Source organism: Pogoniulus pusillus, chromosome 33 (genome assembly GCF_015220805.1).
Source record: "Pogoniulus pusillus isolate bPogPus1 chromosome 33, bPogPus1.pri, whole genome shotgun sequence".
NCBI lineage: Eukaryota > Metazoa > Chordata > Aves > Piciformes > Lybiidae > Pogoniulus > Pogoniulus pusillus.
The window spans coordinates 14,150,919-14,171,609 of record NC_087296.1 but is presented as its reverse complement, the minus strand read 5'-3'; the positions used below and the strand labels follow the sequence as shown (position 1 = coordinate 14,171,609).

The 20,691-nt window shown below is 53.2% G+C and overlaps 1 protein-coding gene across 13 annotated transcripts in view; it reads right to left on the bottom strand.

The window, feature by feature from the left end:
- Nucleotides 1–20,691, bottom strand: part of L3MBTL3 (L3MBTL histone methyl-lysine binding protein 3) — a 98,470-nt gene that overhangs the window by 16,730 nt on the left and 61,049 nt on the right. For all 13 annotated transcript variants that reach the window (XM_064170136.1, XM_064170137.1, XM_064170134.1 and 10 more), the window contains 5 exons: nucleotides 20,451–20,527; nucleotides 19,114–19,199; nucleotides 15,313–15,423; nucleotides 11,904–12,018; nucleotides 7,259–7,361 (listed from right to left, as the gene is read on the bottom strand). In XM_064170136.1, coding sequence (XP_064026206.1) covers nucleotides 7,259–7,361; nucleotides 11,904–12,018; nucleotides 15,313–15,423; nucleotides 19,114–19,199; nucleotides 20,451–20,527 — 492 coding nt within the window. The remainder of the gene's footprint in view (nucleotides 1–7,258; nucleotides 7,362–11,903; nucleotides 12,019–15,312; nucleotides 15,424–19,113; nucleotides 19,200–20,450; nucleotides 20,528–20,691) is intronic.

The window sequence follows — 20,691 nt, the reverse complement described above, 5'->3', positions numbered from 1 at the left end:
AAGTTTAGACTCGAGGTTAAGGAGAAATTCTTAGGGTGGTGAGGCACTGGAACAGGCTGCTCAGGGAGGCTGTGAATGCTCCCTCCCTGGAGGGGTTCAAGGGCAGGTTAGCTGAGGCCTTGAGCAGCTGAGCCTAGCTGAGAGGCATCCCTGCCCACTGTGGGGAAGTTGGCACAAGATGCTCTTGAAGGTCCCTTCCAAGCCAAACCATTCCAGGACTCTGATCAGGTCTAAAGCACCACACCTCAAACAGGGTTTGTTTTTTTCCTGATCAGTGAAAATGCTTCACAGGCCTGGAGCAGGATGGATGAAGAAGAAGTTAACTTTGAGCATTTAACTTTCACTTCTCATTTCTCCTCAGCAGAATCTGGCACTCTGGTTTAGATTTCTGTATGTACCTCTGCTTATATCTCATTTTCAGCCTGTTGCTGTTGCCTGTTTTAGGACCAGCCTCTGTTTGACCTCCTGAAACAACAACAAGGCCTGCAAGATGAGGAAGAAGAGAGGGGAAGTTGTTGTATCTTCTCAACTCCAAAGACTGCTGCAGCTATCACAATGAACTCTTTTTTTCCCCTTTCAAATGAACACCCAGATGAAAGACTCAGGCTTCTATACAGGCAAAAAAGGGTTTAAAAAGGCAGCTTTCAAAGCTAGTGGCATTGAAGTTCTTGCTGTGACAGGCTCAGACCACTGAGCTGAAATGCAGTGATCAGGAAGTCAGGACTGCATTGGCTTCTCTTATCCACTGCTGGGAGGCAAAGCAGCCAAGCTTCTGTGGCTTCCCAGCCTCACAGGGTGCTTTGGAGCACAGAAAAACAGAATCAGAGAATCAGACCTTCAGCCAAGCCAGGGATGCACTCCTGGTGTGTGCTGGCAGCTGTGGCTGGCAGAGCCCTGCCCTGGGGCATCAGGAGGTGGATAAGTGACTGTGTATGAGGGCTGGGGGTCAGGAAGGAAGGGACAGGGACAGCCTCTGCTCACCAGTGCCCTGGCATAGGACAAGGGCAAGGGATGGAAACTGCAGCATAGGGAGTTCCACCTCAACATGAGGAAGAACTTCTCAAGTGGAAGGGTCCAGAGCCCTGGCACAGGCTGCCCAGAGAAGTTGTGGAGTTTCCTTCTGTGGAGCCTTTCCAGCCCTGTCTGGATGTGTTCCTGTGTGACCTGAGATAGATTCTCTGGTCCTGCTCTGGCAGGGAGGTTGGATTTGAAGATCTCCAGAGGTCCCTTCCAACCCCTAGCATCCTATGATGCTGTAATCATCTGGGTTGGAAAGGACCTTCAATGACCCCTGCAGTCAGCAGGGACATCCTCTGCTAGAGCAGGCTGCCCAGAGCCCTGCTGAGCCTCACCTTGAGTACCTCTAGAGATGGGGCCTCGACCACCTCCCTGGGCAATCTGCTGCAGTGCTCCACCACCTTCACGGTGTAGAACTTGTTCCCAACATCCAATCTCAGTCTGCTCTGCTCTCACTTCAAACCATTGCCCTCATCCTGTCACTGCAGGGCTTTGCTAACAGCCCCTCTGCAGCCTCCTTGTAGCTAGTGGAAGCCATGTGGCAGTTAGGCTTCCCCAGAGCCTCCACTTCTGCAGGCTGAACACCTCCAGCTCCCTCAGCCTCTCCTGCTAGCAGAGCTGCTCCAACTCCCTGAGTATATTCATGGCCCTACTCTGGACCTGCTCCATCAGGACCAAGTCCTCCCTGTGTTGAGGCAGTGGCTCAGGGAAACACCAAAGAAGCCTCACACTACAATTCAATCTGACAACACAGTTTCATCTCCAGCAGATCTCAGGGATATTGGGTATCAGGGTGCAGGAGTGGTCAGGGACTGGCACAGGCTGCCCAGGGAGGTGGTGGAGTCCCCATCCCTGAGGTGTTCAAGAAACCTGTGGCCATGGCACTTGGGACATGGTTCAGTGGCCATGGTGGCACTGGGTTGAAGGTTGGACTGGATGATCTTAGAGCTCTTCCAACCCAAACAACTCTGATTCTGTGGAATGGCACAGGATCAGCCAGGCTGGAAGAGACCTCCAAGGTCATCCAGTCTGCTGTTTAACAACATCCTTAAGATGTTTTAAGCTGGCAAACAAGAAAGAGCATTCAGAGTGCAGTCCTCCATGCCAGCCTGCCTGTTCCTCTGCTGCCTTCCCCTTCAGTATCTTCTACACAAGCGGAAGCTGAATGACAACTTCAGCCCACAACAGTTGTGACCACTGTGGGAGCTGGAGCTAGATGATCTCAAGGCCCCTTCCCACTGAAGCCATTCTGTGGTTCAGAAGAGTTTATCTCTGTGCATTTCCCTGACAGCACTTTTGATGCTACCATTACTAGGGGCAAAAGAAAACCCCTCAAGGTTTCCATCGGTAGCTTTGTTCCAGTTGAGCAGAGCATGGATGAAGCTGAGTGGGAATGAGAAGGCTTCAGAGCAGTCAGTGAAGCCTCCTGAACCCAAATGCCTCCAGCCCTTCAGCTCACTTTGTGCCCTTCAGCTCACACTTTGTTATGCCTACACAAGTCATAGATTTACAGAAGACTGGGAGTTTATAGACACAACTCATTTCAAGGGCTCAGAAGTCTTCCTTTAATGTCAAACTAGGAATTTTAACTCTTCTGGCAACTCAAACATAGAGTTTTGCTCAAGCCTATGGTTTGCCTTTGCATATTATTTTGAAAGCAGTAGAAATTCCCCCTCTGCTCTGCTGAGAGCCCCTCTGGAGCACTGCATCCATTTTTGGGCCCCTCAGCATAAGAAGGACATGGATGTGCTAGAGAGGGATTAGAGGAGGCCATGAGGATAATGGAGAGGGCTGGAGCACCTCTCCTGTGGGCACAGGCTGGGAGAGTTGGAACTGTTCAGCCTGGAGAAGAGAAGGCTCCAGGGAGACCTTACAATGGCAGAAGAGTGGAGGTTTAGATTGGAACCTGGAATAGGTTGCCAGGGAGGTTGTGGATGCTCCCTCATTAGAAGCCATAGAACAGTTTAGGTTGGAAATGACCTTTAAGATCATCCAGTTCCAACCCCCCTGCCAACCCCCAGATCATCCAGTTCCAGCCCCCCTGCCAACCCCCAGATCATCCAGTTCCAGCCCCCCTGCCAACCCCCAGATCATCCAGTTCCAGCCCCCCTGCCAACCCCCAGATCATCCACTTCTAGCCCTCCTGCCAGCCCCCAGATCATCCAATTCCAGCCCCCCTGCCAACCCCCAGATCATCCAGTTCCAGCCCCCCTGCCAACCCCCAGATCATCCAGTTCCAACCCCCTGACAAACCCCAACATCATCCAGTTCCAGCCCCCCTGCCAACCCCCAGATCATCCAGTTCCAGCCCCCCTGCCAACCCCCAGATCATCCAGTTCCAGCCCCCCTGCCAACCCCCAGATCATCCAGTTCCAACCCCCTGACAAACCCCAACATCATCCAGTTCCAGCCCCCCTGCCAACCCCCAGATCATCCAGTTCCAGCCCTCCTGCCAACCCCCAGATCATCCAGTTCCAGCCCCCCTGCCAACCCCCAGGTCTTCCAGATCCAACCCCCCTGACAACCCCCAGCATCATCCAGTTCCAACCCCCCTGACAACCCCCAGCATCATCCAGTTTCAACCCCCAGCTCTCCTGGAGTCCCTTCAGGTACTGGAAGGCTGCTCTAAGGTCTCCCTGGAGCCTTCTCCTCTCCAGGCTGAACAGCTCCAATTCTCTCATGCCGTTTCTGCACAGCAGAGGTTCTCCAGCCCTCTGATCACCTTGGGGGCTCCTCTGGACTTTTTCCAACTGCTCCATGCCCTTCTTGTGCCAGGAGCCCCAGGATAAAGACAGAGGTGATCTGCACAATGCCACCACCCTCCACATCAGCCTCGCTTTCAACTGTGCAGCAGAAAGCCCAAGAGGAGCTGGTGCCAGACACCAAGTCCTTATTAACATCCATGTCCCAAAGGTAAATGCTTTAACCCCACTCCACAACTCATCAGGAAGCCTTTCATCTGATTGCTGAGGAACAACAACTGCAAACCACGGCAGAACTGCTTAGCATTTTAAATCACCTCCTTGTCTGCACACAGGCATTTCTGCTGCAGAGGGCTGCTGCAGCTCCACGTGAGCAAGGAGAAAAGCATGGTTAAACACATTTCAAGGCTGCCAAGATAAAAGATGCTCCTTGATGGGGCTAATTACACCAATTTCCAAATGTCTTTGTTAAGTCAGGGAAAAGAAGTGACTTCAGAGTTCCTAGGGTGACCCAGACCTTCGAGTCTGCAGACTGCAAGTAAAGAACAGATCTCATTACTCAGCTCAGAAATGCTCAAGGGAAAAAGAGTCTCAGCAGAGAGGGCAAAGCAGCAGAGTTTGTAGGATTCTTACTGGTGTTATGAAACACAAAGGTTTGTATTTATGATCACAGGCTCAGAGAGTGGTGGGGATGGAAGGCACCTCCAGAGATCCTTGAGTCCAACCCCCCTGCCCTAGGGCAGGGCACACAGGAACACATCCAGAAGTGTCTTGAAAGCCTCCAGAGACTGATGATCAGCAAAATGGCTCTTGCTCTATGCTCAGCTCCTAGAACTATCAGCAGACAACAGGATGGCTGAGGCTGCAGTAAAAATAACCCAGACTGGATTGCCATAAGGTGGCTTCTGCTCTTTATAGTCAGGGTGAGTGCAGCACCTTTAAATACCATGGAGGAGGTAGTCCTGAAAGCCAAGGCTAAGAGAACTGTTGAGATACACAGCTCTTACTCCTGCCCTCAGGAACCTCTCAGTACTTCTAGTGCCAAAGTTTATTTAGGGAAGTCTCTGGAGACTTTCAAGACACATCTGGATGTGTTCCTGTGTGCCCTGCCCTAGGGCAGAGGGGCTGGACTCAAGGGTCTCTGGAGGTCCCTTCCTACCCCACCACTCTCTGACAGAGTTCCTCTTCAGTTTCAGCCTTGGGCTAAGAATGAGCACACTCACCTGGCTCTGTGTGGCTGAGATAAGACTCAGCTAAGAGAGATAAAACTCCGAGCTGGAAGTCAGTGCCTTACAGAGCAGCTGTGTTAAAGAATCACCCCAGACTCAGGCTACAGGAATATGAAATCAAATGGGTTGCAGCTAAGCAGGCAGGAGGCTTTCTAGGCAAGTCCAGCTGAGCTCACATGTGCACAGGCCTAAGAACATGAACAGAAGCAGGCTACAGCCTGCCAGGCTGTGCTGCTATCCAGCCAGAGCTGGATGGGATGGAGAGCTGGGCAGAGGGGAGCCTCGTGGGGTTCAACAAGGGCAGGTGCAGAGTCCTGCAGCTGGGGAGGGCTGACCTGCTGGAGGGCAGCTCTGTGGAGAAGGACCTGGCAGTTCTGGGAGACAAGAAGCTACCCATGGGGCAGCAATGTGCACTTCTAGACAAGAAGGCCAAAGGTCTCCTGGGGTGCATTAAAGGAAGAGTGTGGCCAGCAGGGCAAGGGAGGTCTCCTCCCCCTCTACTCTGCCCTGGTGAGGCCACATCTGGAATACTGTGTCCAGTTCTGGATTCCCCAGCTCAAGAGTTACAGGGAACTACAGGAGAGAGTCCAAGGGAGGCTATAAGGCTGCTGCAGGGCCTGGCACAGCTGTGTGAGGAGAGGCTGAGAGCCCTGGGGCTGGGTAGCCTGGAGAGGAGAAGGCTGAGAGGGGATCTGAGCAATGGTTACAAATAGCTGAGGGCTGGGGGGCAAGAAGCAGGGGCCAGGCTCTGTGCAGTGCTGTCCTGGGGTAGGACAAGGAGCAGTGGACACAAACTGGGACCCAGGAAGATGCACCTCAAGATGAGGAGAAACTTGTTTGGTGTGAGGGTGCTGAAGGCCTGGAGCAGGCTGCCCAGAGAGGCTGTGGAGTCTCCTGTGGAGACTTTCAAGCCCCACCTGGATGTGTTTCTGTGTGCCCTGCCCTGGGTGATGCTGCTCTGGCAGGGGGTTGGACTGGATGAGCTCTGCAGGTCCCTTCCAAGCCTCTATGCACCATCAGCAGTCTCATCCTCACTGAACTCAGGATTCACCTCATGCTATAAACGGTTTTTGAAACCTAATGTTTCCCATCCACTCTATCACTGACTCTACACGTCCTGTGCTACTGCTCTCCCTGTGTCAGCTCACCTCCTTGGACACATTCCTGTGTGCAGTTTCAGGAAGGATTCCCCAGAAGCATCTGTAGCTACCAGGAGCAGAGTGTTCAGGCTCTCACTAGGGAATATGTCAACCAGAAGTTCCTTCTCAGCATTCTCTCTACCAACCAAGCAGAACAAACCCATCCAAGCTACAATAAAATCAGTGTCCTCTTCCTTGAGAAGGTTCAGAAGTTATAGTTCCATACATATCTGTCTGTAACATTTGACAGTGTGAAGAGCAAGCTGAGGAATCCTCCTAGGAGCAAACCCCAAAGTAACTGAACCTCCCAACTGTCAGCAAGAAGGATGTTTGCCAAAGCCTTTCTGGGCACACCCTGGTGAAATGAAGCTATGGACTGCTCCTGTTTCCCTCAGCACACTCACCATGGCAACTGAAATCCCTGCCTGTTTAGCTCTACCACATTTCCACCTTGGATCTGTTGTGCTTGTGAACAGCAATTAACAACCCCCATGGCCAGCAGGGCAAGGGAGGGGATTCTGCCCCTTGGCTCTGCTCTCCTCACACCCCAGCTGCAGTCCTGGGGGCAGTTCTGCAGCCCCTAGCACAAGCAGCACATGGAAGTGTTGGAGCCAGTGCAGAGGAGGCCACCAAGATGCTGAGAGGGCTGCAGCAGCTCTGCTCTGAGCACAGGCTGAGAGAGTTGGGGCTCTGCAGCCCGGAGAGGAGAAGGCTTGGAGGAGCCCTTGGAGTGGCCTTGCAGGATCTGCAGGGGGCTGCAGGAGGGCTGGGGAGGGACTACTGACAAGGTCTGGGAATGCCAGGAGGAGGAGGAATGAGTTTGGAGTGGCAGAGGGGAGACTAAAAGTGGATGTTAGGAAGAAGTTGTTTGCAGTGAGGGTGGTGAGACACTGGCACAGGTTGCCCAGGGAGGCTGTGGAGCACAGAGAGTGAGGGTGGTGAGACACTGGCACAGGTTGAGGGCTGGTGAGACACTGGCACGGGTTGCCCAGGGAGGCTGTGGAGGACCAGGCTGGATGAGGCCTTGGGCAACCTGTCCTAGTGGGAGGTGTCCCTGCCTATGGCACTGGGGGATTGGAACTGGCTGAGCTTTGAGGTCCCTTCCAACCTAACCCATTCTGTGCTTCTCTGCTCAGCTGCAAGGAAGAAGTTCCACTTTGCCAGCACATACCTGTGGTGCCCGATGTGTCTTGCTCTTTTGATGTACCCAACTCCTTTACATCCTGCTGTGGGACACCCTCCATGCTCTAAAGCTTCCACCAATTCCAAGGGAGCTGCAGGGCAGGAGAAATGACATCAGAGGTTAAAAAACTCCTCATCTTTAGACCTTCTAGCAAGATGCAGGAAGAGAAGAGGATCCCAGCGAACAGGGAGATGAAGTAACCAGACCCTTCAGTACTTCAGAACACACTCTGCACAAGCATGGTGTGGACTCAAATAGCCTCATCCAGCTGAGGAAAGCTTTCTTTTGTGTGAGGAGTCACACTCAGGGACACAACACACATCTTGGATGCACTGCATGGCTCCAAGCAGCTTCCAGTCACAAGTTCCCAGGGCCCAGAGCTGGGCCCAGTCCTCTTTAGTATCTTTACCAATGCTGTGGACGAGGGGACTGGGGGACCCTCAGTCAGTTTGGATGGGAGTGGAGGTCTGCATGAAGTTAGGGAGGCTCTGCAGAGACCTGGACAGGATGCACTGATGGACTGAGGCCAGTGGGATGAGGTTCAACAAAGCCACATGCCAGCTCCTGCACTTGGGCCACAGCAATGCCATCAGCGCTCCAGGGCTGGGGCAGAGTGGCTGGAAGCTGCCTGGTGGAAAGGAGCAGGAGCTGCTGGCTGACAGCAGAAGATGAGGCAGTGTGTGCTCAGGGGGCCCAGAAGGCCTCCAGCATCCTGGCCTGGATCAGCAGGGCTGTGGCCAGCAGTAGGGAAGTGAGTGGGTACTTCTGAGGCTACACCTTGAGTTTTTGGGCTCTCACTCCAAGGACACTGAGGGGCTGGAGAGTGTCCAGAGAACGGCTGGAGAACAGGAATGGGGAGCAGCAGATGAGGCAGCTGGGGGGGTTCTGTCTGGAGAGGAGGAGGCTGAGGGCAGAGCTTGTTGCTCTCTACAGCTCTCTAGGAGGAGGCTGCAGTCAGGTGGGGGTTGGGCTCTGCTCCCTAGTAGCAAGTGATAAAAGGAGAGGCAATGGCCTGAAACGGTGCCAGGGGAGGCTTAGGTTGGAGATCAGGGAAAATCTGTTTGCTGCAGGAGTGCTCAGGGACTGGCAGAGGCTGCCCAGGGAGGTGCTGGAGTCCCCATCCCTGGAGGTGTTCCAGAAGGGTGTGGCCATGGCACCTGGGGACATGGTTTGATGGCCATGGTGGGGCTGGGCTGGATGATCTTAGAAGCTTGTCCAATTCACACAATCCCATAGGTCTCTGATTCTTCCCTATTAACCACCTCTACTTGGGACCTGACTGCTTTGCAAGAGCACAAAGTTGCCCTGGCCCTGCTGAGGACAGGGATCTGTTCCTGCTCTGCTCCTGCTGAGGACAGGGATCTGTTCCTGCTCTGCTCCTGCTGGGGATGGGGATCTGTTCCTGCTCTGCTCCTGCTGAGGACAGGGATCTGTTCCTGCTCTGCTCCTGCTGAGGACAGGGATCTGTTCCTGCTCTGCTCCTGCTGGGGATGGGGATCTGTTCCTGCTCTGCTCCTGCTGGGGACGGGGATCTGTTCCTGCTGAGGACAGGGATCTGTTCCTGCTCTGCTCCTGCTGAGGACAGGGATCTTTTCCTGCTCTGCTCCTGCTGGGGATGGGGATCTGTTCCTGCCCTGGCCCTGCTGAGGACAGGGATCTGTTCCTGCCCTGGCCCTGCTGAGGACAGGGATCTGTTCCTGCTCTGCTCCTGCTGAGGACAGGGATCTGTTCCTGCTCTGCTCCTGCTGAGGACAGGGATCTGTTCCTGCTCTGCTCCTGCTGAGGACAGGGATCTGTTCCTGCTCTGCTCCTGCTGAGGACAGGGATCTGTTCCTGCTCTGCTCCTGCTGAGGACAGGGATCTGTTCCTGCTCTGCTCCTGCTGAGGACAGGGATCTGTTCCTGCTCTGCTCCTGCTGGGGACGGGGATCTGTTCCTGCTCTGCTCCTGCTGGGGATGGGAATCTGTTCCTGCTCTGCTCCTGCTGGGGATGGGGATCTGTTCCTGCTCTGCTCCTGCTGAGGACAGGGATCTGTTCCTTCTCTGCTCCTGCTGGGGATGGGGATCTGTTCCTGCTCTGCTCCTGCTGGGGATGGGGATCTGTTCCTGCTCTGCTCCTGCTGAGGACAGGGATCTGTTCCTGCTCTGCTCCTGCTGGGCACAGGGATCTGTTCCTGCTCTGCTCCTGCTGGGGATGGGGATCTGTTCCTGCTCTGCTCCTGCTGGGGATGGGGATCTGTTCCTGCTCTGCTCCTGCTGAGGACAGGGATCTGTTCCTGCTCTGCTCCTGCTGAGGACAGGGATCTGTTCCTGCTCTGCTCCTGCTGGGCACAGGGATCTGTTCCTGCTCTGCTCCTGCTGAGGACAGGGATCTGTTCCTGCTCTGCTCCTGCTGAGGACGGGGATCTGTTCCTGCTCTGCTCCTGCTGAGGACAGGGATCTGTTCCTGCTCTGCTCCTGCTGAGGACAGGGATCTGTTCCTGCTCTGCTCCTGCTGAGGACAGGGATCTGTTCCTGCTCTGCTCCTGCTGAGGACAGGGATCTGTTCCTGCTCTGCTCCTGCTGAGGACAGGGATCTGTTCCTGCTCTGCTCCTGCTGGGGACAGGGATCTGTTCCTGCTCTGCTCCTGCTGAGGACAGGGATCTGTTCCTGCTCTGCTCCTGCTGGGCACAGGGATCTGTTCCTGCTCTGCTCCTGCTGGGCACAGGGATCTGTTCCTGCTCTGCTCCTGCTGGGCACAGTGATCTGTTCCTGCCCTGGCCCTGCTGAGGACAGGGATCTGTTCATGCTCTGCCCCTGCTGAGGACAGGGATCTGGGGATCTGTTCATAATGGGCACTGAGCTGCATTTTTAGCTCATTTCCCAGTGAAGAAGACATGAAAAGAAAGGCTGAAAATGCCACTCAGGAGAACAGGCCAACAGGGTTTTGATGGTTTCACTTGTCTGAAGTTGTGTGTCTGATTTTCACCAAGGGATCAGAGGGAGAGATGAAGGCCTGCAGCTGTCACAGCTGGCATGGACACTGAAGCAAACAGGGTGCAAAGGCCACGGGGGTACAGCAACTGAGAGCCACACTGGCTCCAGAGCATGCAACTGAGCACAGCTGCTGCACAGCTGCAATGACTCTGTGATCCTAACAGGGATAAAGCACCTGGATACAGGAAAAATGGGGGGGGGGAAGCAGGAGAAAGCACCCTGGGAATGAGGGAATCTGCAAGAAGTCAACAATCTTAATAGTTGGACTTGATTTTGAGGGTCTCTGCCCACTGGAATGGGCTGTGAGTCTGCTTGGGCAGCCTGGGTGTGTCTCATCCCAGTCATTTCATGTGTCATTTTTCAGTGTACCTGGCACTGCTCAGCATTCCTGCTCTCCCAAGTACAGCTCCTGATCCCACTTACAGCTGTGGGTTAGGCTCTGTGCTTCTGTGCACACACAGCAGGACTGGATTTCCTCTGCAGCAAGGGCTGAGCAAAGCCAGCTCTGCTGAAAAGTGATGAATTCCTGCCTGCTGATCTTGCACCAAATGTCACATTTCCATCACTCTGCATACTCTGCTATGCCAAAGAAAGGAGGAAAGGATAAAAGAAGCTGATTCTTTTGCTGCTCTTCCATGGAATCACAGGAACACAGCATTAACCAGGTTGGAAAAGACCTCTGAGATCATCCAGTCCAACCCAGCACCTAACCCTTCTCATTAACTAAACCTGGCACCAAGTGCCTCATCCAGCCTCTTTTTAAACACCTCCAGGGACAGTGACTCCACCACCTCCCTGGGCAGCCCATTCCAATGCCAATCACTCTCTCTGCCAACAGCTTCCTCCTAACATCCAGCCTGAACCTGCCCTGGCACAGCTTGAGGCTCTGTCCCCTTCTTCTGCTGCTGGCTGCCTGGCAGCAGAGCCCAACCCCACCTGGCTACAGCCTCCCTGCAGGCAGCTGCAGACAGCAATGAGCTCTGCCCTGAGCCTCCTCTGCTGCAGGCTGCACACCCCCAGCTCCCTCAGCCTCTCCTCACAGGGCTGTGCTCCAGGCCCCTCCCCAGCCTTGCTGCCCTTCTCCAAACACCTTCCAGCACCTCAACATCTCTCTGCAATGGAGGAGCCCAGAACTGGACACAGCACTGCAGGTGTGGCCTGAGCAGTGCTGAGCACAGGGCCAGAAGAACCTCCCTTGTCCTGCTGCCCACACTGCTCCTGAGCCAGCCCAGGATGCCATTGGCTCTGCTGCCCACCTGGGCACTGCTGCCTCAGCTTCAGCTCTTCTCTACCAGCACCCCCAGGGCCCTCTCTGCCTGGCTGCTCTCAGCCACTCTGTCCCCAGCCTGCAGCACTGGATGGGGTTGTTGTGGCCAAAGTGCAGAACCTGGCACTTGGCCTTGGTAAAACTCCTGGCACTGGCCTGTGCCCATCTGTGCAGCCTGCCCAGGTCCCTCTGCAGACCCCTCCTGCCCTCTAACAGATCCACGCTTGCTCCCAACTTGCTGTTCTCTGCAAACTCACTGATGGAGGACTCAAACCTCTCATCCAGATCACCAGTGAAGATGTTGCAGAGCACTGGCAGGTGCTGGCAGGGAGCAGCCAGTGTGGTTCATGTCACTTGGAGCACCATTATGTTACAGTTGATTTCTCTTACTGAGTGGGGGCTGAAGAGAGTGTCCTGTTTTTGTGCACCAGCCTGCAGGATGGATATCAGGGCTATCTACATCAGTCCAGTAATCATAAATACTATCCCAGCCATCAAAATGGACCTAAAAAAAAACAGCAAAAGGGAGAAGAATTTGTGTTAGAGCAGAAAAACTTCTCTGCCAAGTCAGTTTCTGCAAGTAAGCTCTGAAAATGACATCCACTGGAGGGGTCACTTTGAGAGCAATAAACCTCCCTTCGATTCTGCACCCAGAGATGCTCTCAGTGAAGCAGAGAGAGAGCTGCCCCTTGAGTGTTTACTAAGCCTTGCATCACCAGCCTCAACTCCCAGCAACAGAGCAGGCAGGTGCACTTCTCACATTAATACTCAAACCAAGCCTGGATTTCTGCCTTCTCTTTTCTCTCAAAAAAAACCAGGTTCAACATTGTTAAATCTTCTGCTGGGGCAAGACTTAACAACAGAACAGCAGGAAGCAAAGGCTTCAGAAATGGCTTTTAGCCATAGAAATTCCAAGCAAGTCATACAATCATAGAAAGGTCAGGGCTGGAAGGGGCCACAAGGAGCATCCAGTTCCAACCCCCATGCCATGGGCAGGGACACCTCACCCTAGCTCAGGTTGCCCAGAGCCTCATCCAGCCTGGCCTTAAAAACCAACATGGATGAGGCTTTCACCACCTCCTTGGGCAACCTGTGCCAGGCTCTCACCACTCACTCTCAAGAATCTCCTCCTCATCTCCACTCTCACTCTCCCCTGTCCCAGCTCAAAGCCATTGTCCCTCATCCTGGCACTCCCAGCCCTTCTCAAAAGTCCCTCCCTACCACTCTGTATCCCCTTAAGGTACTGTAAGGCTGCTCCAAGTTCTCCCTGGAGCCTTCTCTTCCCCAGGCTGAACAGCCCCAACTCTCTCAGCCTGTCCCTCCTAGGAGAGGTTCTTCAGCCCTCTGAGCATCTTTGTGTCTTCCTCTGGATCCTCTGAAAACAGTCCCATGTCCTCCCTATTTTGGGGCTCCCACAGCTGGACAGAGCAGTGCAGGTGGTTTGCCTCTGCAGTTTGCATTGCCCTGGTGGAGTCCTCCCTGAAGTGCTCTTCTCCCAGCCAAGGTCAGGAAGAGTTGTGTGATCTATGCAGGTAAATCATAGAGTCACAGAACTGCCAGGGCTGGAAGGGCTCAAGGATCACCCAGCTCCAGCCCCCTGCCATGGGCAGGGACACCTCACACTAATCAGGTTGCTCAGAGCCACATCAGCCTGGCCTTAGAAACTTCAGGGATGAGGCTTTCCACCACCTCCCTGGGCAGCCTGTGCCAGCCTCTCACCACCCTCATGGTCAAAAGCTTCCTCCTAACATCCAATCTGAATCTCCTCACTTCTAGTTTTGCTCCATTCTCCTCAGTCCTGTCTACCTGACAGCCTAAAAGGTCCCTCCCCAGCCCTCCTGTAGCCCCCTCCAGATACAGGAAGACCGCAATAAGGTCTCCTTGGAGCCTTCTCCTCTGCAGACTGAACACCCCCAACTCTCTCAGCCTGTCCCCAAATCCAAGTGACAATCCTACTCGGATCAGACTAGACAGGAAAGGACCTGAACACAACGAGCAGATGGTGTCACTGCCAGAAATCACCACATGGGCAGTTCTTTATGGTGAAAGGCAAACATCTTCCAACTGTGCCTGACCTCTGTAGCTGTAAGGAGAGAGCTCTCCCATGTGGATGCACACACAGACACAGGAGGGCTCTTCCAGCACATGCTACACAGTGCAGGCACCACCCTGCAGACTACACAGCCTCTTCTCTGAATAATCCAGACTGCAGAGGGCTTTGGTTGCTTGATTGGTTTGGGTTGTGCATGCTCAACTTCAGCTTTAGGTACAAACTGTGTAGGTGTGAAGCTCTTAGTTGTGATGAGTCCCTGTAACACCTTACTTCAGGTTCAGAAGGGAATGTCAGCTGCACTCCTGCTTGAAATGCCAAAGCTTAATTAAAGTGAACCAAGTTCAAGCAGAAAGAGCTTCCTCTGCAGCCAGCTGGGTGCTGCAGGTGATGGGCAAGGGCCTCCCAGACTAAATTGGTTTGCTTTGGGGAGCAGATCACTAAACTAACAACAACTCCAGCACACAGCTTCTGCAAACTGGCATTTCTTACAGATGCACTACCTGAGGTCAACCCCAGCTGAACCCCAGCACTGAGCAACCCCATCTGATCCCCACCACTGAGCATCCCCATCTGAATCCCACCACTGAGCACCCCCATCTGAATCCCGCCACTGAGCATCCCATCTAAATCCCATCATCAATGAGCATCCCCATCTGAATCCCACCACTGAGCACACCCATCTGAACCCCACCACTGAGCATCCCATCTAAATCCCATCACTAAGCAATCCCATCTAAACCACATCACTGATCAATCCAATCTGAATTCCACCATTGATTAACAATATCTAAATCCCATCACTGATCAATCCAATCTAACTCCCATCACTGATCAATCCAATCTAAATCCTGTTACTGATCAGTCCAATCTAAATGCCATCACTGATCAATCCAATCCAAATCCCATCACTGATCAATCCCATGTGAATCCCATCACTGATCAATCCCATCTGAATCCCATCATTGATCAATTCCATCTGAATCCTGTTACTGATCAGTCCAATCTAAATGCCATCACTGATCAGTCCAATCCAAATCCTACCACTGATCAATCCAATTCAAATCCCATCACTGATCAATCCCATCTGAATCCCATCAATGATCAATCCCATCTGAATCCCATCACTGATCAATCCAATCCAAATCCTGTTACTGATCAATCCAATCTAAATGCCATCACTGATCAGTCCAATCCAAATCCCATCACTGATCAATCCAATCTAAATGACATCACTGATCAGTCCAATCCAAATCCCATCAAGGATCAATCCAATTCAAATCCCATCACTGATCAATCCAATCCCAATCCCATCACTGATCAATCCCATCTGAATCCCATCCTCAGTACAAGCTCCAGGAGCCACTGCAAGGCAGAGATCAGAGTGCTTTGGGTTTTTTCACTGTCTCCCTTCTAGCTCTCTCCTCTCCCTGGAAGCCTCTAGAGAGCCTCAACCCACCCTGGGCACTGCTTCATGTGGCTCATTCCCACAGTCCTCACAGCTGCTGCTGGCTCAGACACCTGCTCTGCAGCAGCCACCCCCAAAGCAATCCTGACACAGCTCTGATCTCTCTCTACCTCCATCAACAAGCACCGCCAGGAGGGCAGCAGAACTGCTCCTTCCAGAGGAACCAGGCACACTCCCCAGCAGCACGCAGTAACCTGGCTCATTCCTTCCTGGGCTTGATTTCACACCAAGAACTCCTCAGCCACTCCAGCAGGAAGGTGCAGGAAGACAGAGAGCCTTACTTTTATTCTATAGTCATCAGTATCTACAATAGTTGCTACTCTGATAAACACAGGATTCCTCTTGTCAACCACTTCCAGCTTCATGTTTTTCTGAAAGCCATGAGAGGGTTTCTAGAAAAGAAGAAAGAGAAAAAATGCTGTGAAACAGAAGGAAACCTCCAGCAACTCACAGCTGCAGAGCACAGCAGATCCTCAGCCACCTTCTGCCCTCCCACTCCAACGGATGCCTCAGAGCAGTGTAACTAAAGCAGAGAGATGACCTAGTGTGGGATTTCAGCTGCTGCAGTCAGCCTCCCAAGCACAGGAGGAAGGGAATTCATTGGGCCTCCTCCCTACATTCTACACAAAGGCTTTCCCAGACACTTCCCAGCGATGTGCCCTTGGGGCCAAGAAGGCCAAAGGGCTCCTGGGGTGCATCAAGCAGAGTGTGGCCAGCAGGGCAAGGGAGGTTCTCCTCCCCACCTACTTTGCCCCGGTGAGGCCAGATCCGGAGGACTGTGTCCAGTTCTGGGCTCCCCAGTTCAAAAGAGGCAGGGAACTACTGCAGAGGGTCCAAGGGAGGCTGTGAGGATGACTGCAGGACTTGAACATCTCTGCTATGAGGAAAGGCTGAGCCCTGGGGCTGGGTAGCCTGGAGAAGGCTGAGAGGGGATCTGAGCAATGTCTGTAAGTACCTGAGGGGTGATCAGGACCAAGATGAAGGTGCCAGGCTCTGCAGTGGGGCCCTGTGGTAGTACAAGAAGCAACAGGTACAAGCTGGAACCCAGGAGGTTCCACCTCAAGATGAGGAGACACTTGTTTGGTGTGAGGGTGCTGGAGGCCTGGAGCAGGCTGCCCAGAGAGCCTGTGGAGTCTCCTTCTCTGGAGCCTTTTAAGCCTCACCTGGAGGTGTTCCTGTGTGACTCTGGCCAGCAGCTCTGGTGCAGAGGGGACCAAAACCCTGCACACCAGCAGCATTTCAGGCCTGTGAAACTCTGCAGGAAGCATATTTGGGTATCTCAGGCTGTGATTTGGTGGCTCCATCACTCTCAGCCTCGGACTGCAAACACAACCAGTGCATGGTCTGACAGTGACTACCCAGAGCAGACAGCCCCAGAGAGCTGCTGTGCAGCACTGTTTTGGCAGAAAGAAAAAGGGACTTTGTGAGGAGTGTCTGAGTTTGTCTTTGCCATCTACAAAAGCTATTTCCATCTCAAAGGAACACGTTCACAGGGCCTGCTATGGGCTTTAGTTCAGATTTCTAGGAAAATAACCTGCCTGTCTCTCTAAGCCTTTCCAGAACATCAGAGCCTTTTCCTCAGCTTCAGAACTCTCTCTTCTCCCATCACACAAAATAAAACTCTGTGACCATCTCAGGAAGAATTCAGAGATTCCTAGAATCTGAGAATGGTTTGGGCTGGAAAGGACCTCCAAGATCATTGAGTTCCAGCTCTCAGCGATGGGCAGGGACACCTCCCACCAGCACAGGCTGCCCAAGGCCTCATACAGCCTGGCCCTGAACACCTCCAAGCAGGGGCATCCACAGCCTCCCTGGGCAACCTGTGCCAGTGTCTCACCACCCTCACTCTCAACAATTTCTTCCTCCTCAACCATCTCACTCTCCCCTCTCCCAGCTCAAAGCCACTGTCCCTCATCCTGGCATTCCCAGGCCTTTTCAAAAGTCCTTCCCCAGCTGTCCTGGAGCCCTTTCAGGTACTGGAAGGCTGCTCTGAGGTCTCCCTGGAGCCACCCCTTGTCCAGGCTGCACAGCCCCAACTTCCCCACCACACCCCAAGTCAATCAGCATTTTGTCTCCATTCAGTTGCTTCCTTACTGCTCCCCACAGTTAGCACTGAGATGGCTCCCACAGTTAGCACAGAAAGCAGGGAGGGGAATGCCTCTTGCAGAGCACAGCTGACCCCCTCCTCTCCATCCTCACAGCCAGGCAGCTCTGTCTGCCACTCTTCCTGCCCTGCATCATCCCCAGCTGCTCTGCTGCAGTGGTGCCCTGCTGAGCCCTGCCAGGCAGTGTTTTCCCAGGCCACTGCTGTCAGTGCTGCATGCCTGTGGCATGCTCTTTTCAGCTTCCCAGTGCAGACCAGTGGGCCACTGGTGGGGCATTCCCTTGGCCAAGCCCTGCATCCAAGGGGGAGAAATTCAATCATGGATGCTCTGAGAGTGAAAGGAAGTTTGCTTATAGCCTGATGTAGTCAAAGAGCTCCACGTTTTGCCAAGGTCTGTACCTCTCAGCTACTACTCAAGACCTTCCTAAACCCTGAGTCTTCTTGTTGGGAGCAGCAGATTGAGACACGTTTTGGGGTGGAAACTCTTGATGATCTACTGACCCCAGCAACTGCTGTAGGCACCACATTTCTGCTTTGCTTAATCCAGCCCTTAGCAAAGTGTTACTCAGAAAGAGTGGCCCTAAGCTGACAAGAGAGGCCACCCTAGCTTCAGTGCACTGGGAGCATGTCTGAGCAGCCACCTTCCCCTCTCAAATTCTAGTTGCTCAAGAAACCTGAGGGGCACTGCAGGGAACCAGCAAGCAGAGGGCTGAAAGAAAAAGATGCTGCCCATCAACACCACAAAGAAGCTGGGGAGCTGCCCCTGGGTGCTGCTCAGGTGCCCTACTCACAAACTCACAGGAGAAAAAGTCTCCTCAGGGGCTGGCTACTGCCAGGGGCAGTCACAGAATCACACACAGAATGTGAGGGATTGGAAGGGACCTGCAGAGGTCATTGACTCCAACCCCCTGCCAAAGCAAGGGCACACAGGAACACATCCAGATGGGGCTTGAAAGCCTCCAGAGAAGGAGACTCCACAGCCTCTCTGGGCAGCCTGCTCCAGGCCTCCAGCACCCTCACATTATTTGTTCTTTTTCCTCATGTTGAGATGGAATTTCCTGTGACTGAGTTTATAGCCTCTGCTCCTTGTCCTACCCCAGGACAGCACTGCACAGAGCCTGGCCTCTGCTTCTTGCCCCCCAGCCCTCAGCTATTTGTAACCATTGCTCAGGTCCCCTCTCAGCCTTCTCCTCTTCAGGCTACCCAGCCCCAGGGCTCTCAGCCTCTCCTCCTCACACAGATGTGCCAGGCCCTTCAGCATCCTCATAGCCTCCCTGGGACTCTTTCCAGTGTATCCCTGGTCCCTCTTGAACTAGACAGCCCAGAACTGGACACATTCTTCCAGATGTGGTCTCACCAGGGCAGAGTAGAGGGGGTGGAGAACCTCCCTTGCCCTGCTGGCCACACCTTTGGCTTTCATAGCCACAAATGCACATTGCTGCTCCAAGGAGAACTTTTTACCTACCAGGACTGCAAGATCCTTCTCTGTGGAGCTGCCTTCCAGCAGCTCTGCCTCCCATCTCTACTGGCCCATGGGGTTGTTTGTTCCCAGCTGCAGGACTCTACACTTCTCCTTTGAAGGCTGATTTTTGCCCAGCTTTCCAGCCTTCCCAGGTCTGTCTGAATGGCAAGGGACTAGATGGGCAACCTCCTGTGGTACACTCTCCCTGTGCTTCCTGCCCCACCTGAAGGGTGCTGATGGAAATGCCTACATTCGAAGGGCGTTCTGCTGCCTCAGTAGCTCACTCATCAGTTCTGATAACTCAGCAGCCCAGCCACTTCCCACAGCAAATTACATCCATTAGCAATCTTGTGCAGCATTTAACCCCGTTGCTAACAATTAATAAAGCAGCAGTGACTGATAGCAACCATGATCTGATTTCTAAGAGCAAGCCTGGACAGAAATGAACCAATTATCATGCAACTGATTAAGCAAACCCGAGGACAGAGTTCCATGCACTCAGAAGCATTTTCTCACCACTTTAAAAGCCCTTGCAGGTGCAGGTAAGGAACTGGTCTCTTCCAAATACTTCTCCCAAGAAAAATGCTTAGCATGAGGATAATCTGGCAGAGAAGACAGGAGCAAAATGAGACACTGCAGTGCACAGTGATTTACAGGGTCCTAACACGCGTACAGCAGTGCCCTGATTCATGCCTCAGCTTTCTGAGAGCATTACTCCAAACTGGCTCTGCCACTTCCCCACATGTAGGTTACAAAACTCCACAATCTTCTCATACACACTGCTGAGTAGCTAGAAGGAAAAAAAAGTCACAACTGCTTTGGGTGTAAGAATAGGAAGAAAATAGGCCTGGAAAAATCTGTCCACTTGACTGGAGCAATGCATGGAAGTAAGACAAAGCTAATCCTGCCTTTGATAATTTACAGCCCAAACTCACCAGTGGGAGCTTTGCAGCACAGCTGGGCACTGCCTGTTCCTTCAGTGAGCCTGGCTGAGCTGCACTTCCAAACCAAAGCAGCCTGGCCACTTAAGAATAATCCCCAGGAGCTGTTGCCCTTCTGAGGAAGTGTGGTGCAAGAGACAGACAGGCAGCTTTGCTCCTGAAGAACAGGCACCTGGCTTCTGCCTTCCATCTGCACTGGAAGTTTAACTCAAAGCCTCATTATCTAGGCCAGAGATAAACCAGTTCTGGTTTGGTTTTAAAGGAGTTTTGGTCCCTTGCACCTCCAGGCATACACTGCTCATGGCTGTTCCATGCTGCTGGCTACCAGCACTTCTGAGCAGCTTGGGTTGGTCCCACTGCAGTCTTCCATATTCTCAGACCACAGGTGGTGGTGTCTACAACTGGACACTCAGAGCATCCAGCTGGCCACAATGCTCCTGAAAACGAGGTCTTCTATTGCCTACTGCTGGCTGCACTTCCAGTCTTCTCTACTGCCTCTCGCTGTGCTCTCTCCCTTCCAGTGAGCCCTTACATGCTTGATTCCGTGACCATGGAAAGCCAACCCATCACCTTCCATATTCAGTCCTCAAACAACAATTCCACACCCCTGGCATGTGGCTTGCCAGCACAGTCACCACGTGAGTGTTCAGACAACTGAATCCATTCAGCCAGCAGCACAAAGTCGTTCAGATTCCAAGAGATGCCTTTCACAGATGGGTGTCTCCTCACTGCAGCACCTGAGCACCTATTGCCCATTGGGCTTCTCATTCCAGTGTATTATGTCCTGCAATAAAACTCAGAACTCCCCTAGAACTTCTTAATTACAGAAAGAAAGTGTCAGGAGAGGTGGCAGTAAGCTCACTGTAAGTGCTAATGCTGGCAATAACCTCCCTGGAGCTCGCAGATACAAACCTGGTGGGGGAATGAGAGTCCTTTTGTGCTCTTTACACCAGCCGACAGGATGGATGTGTGGGCTGGCTGCCTCACACCTGCAGAGGGGGAGAAAACAAGGCACTGAAACGCAGGTCTTCAGGCAGCAGGGGCAGTGCTAGACAGCAGAAACCGTGCACTGAGGAGAGCCAAGGGCAGGTGGGAATGTGAGGCCCTGCTGTGGGCACCGCTCCGCATGCAAGAACACATCAGCAAGCCTTAA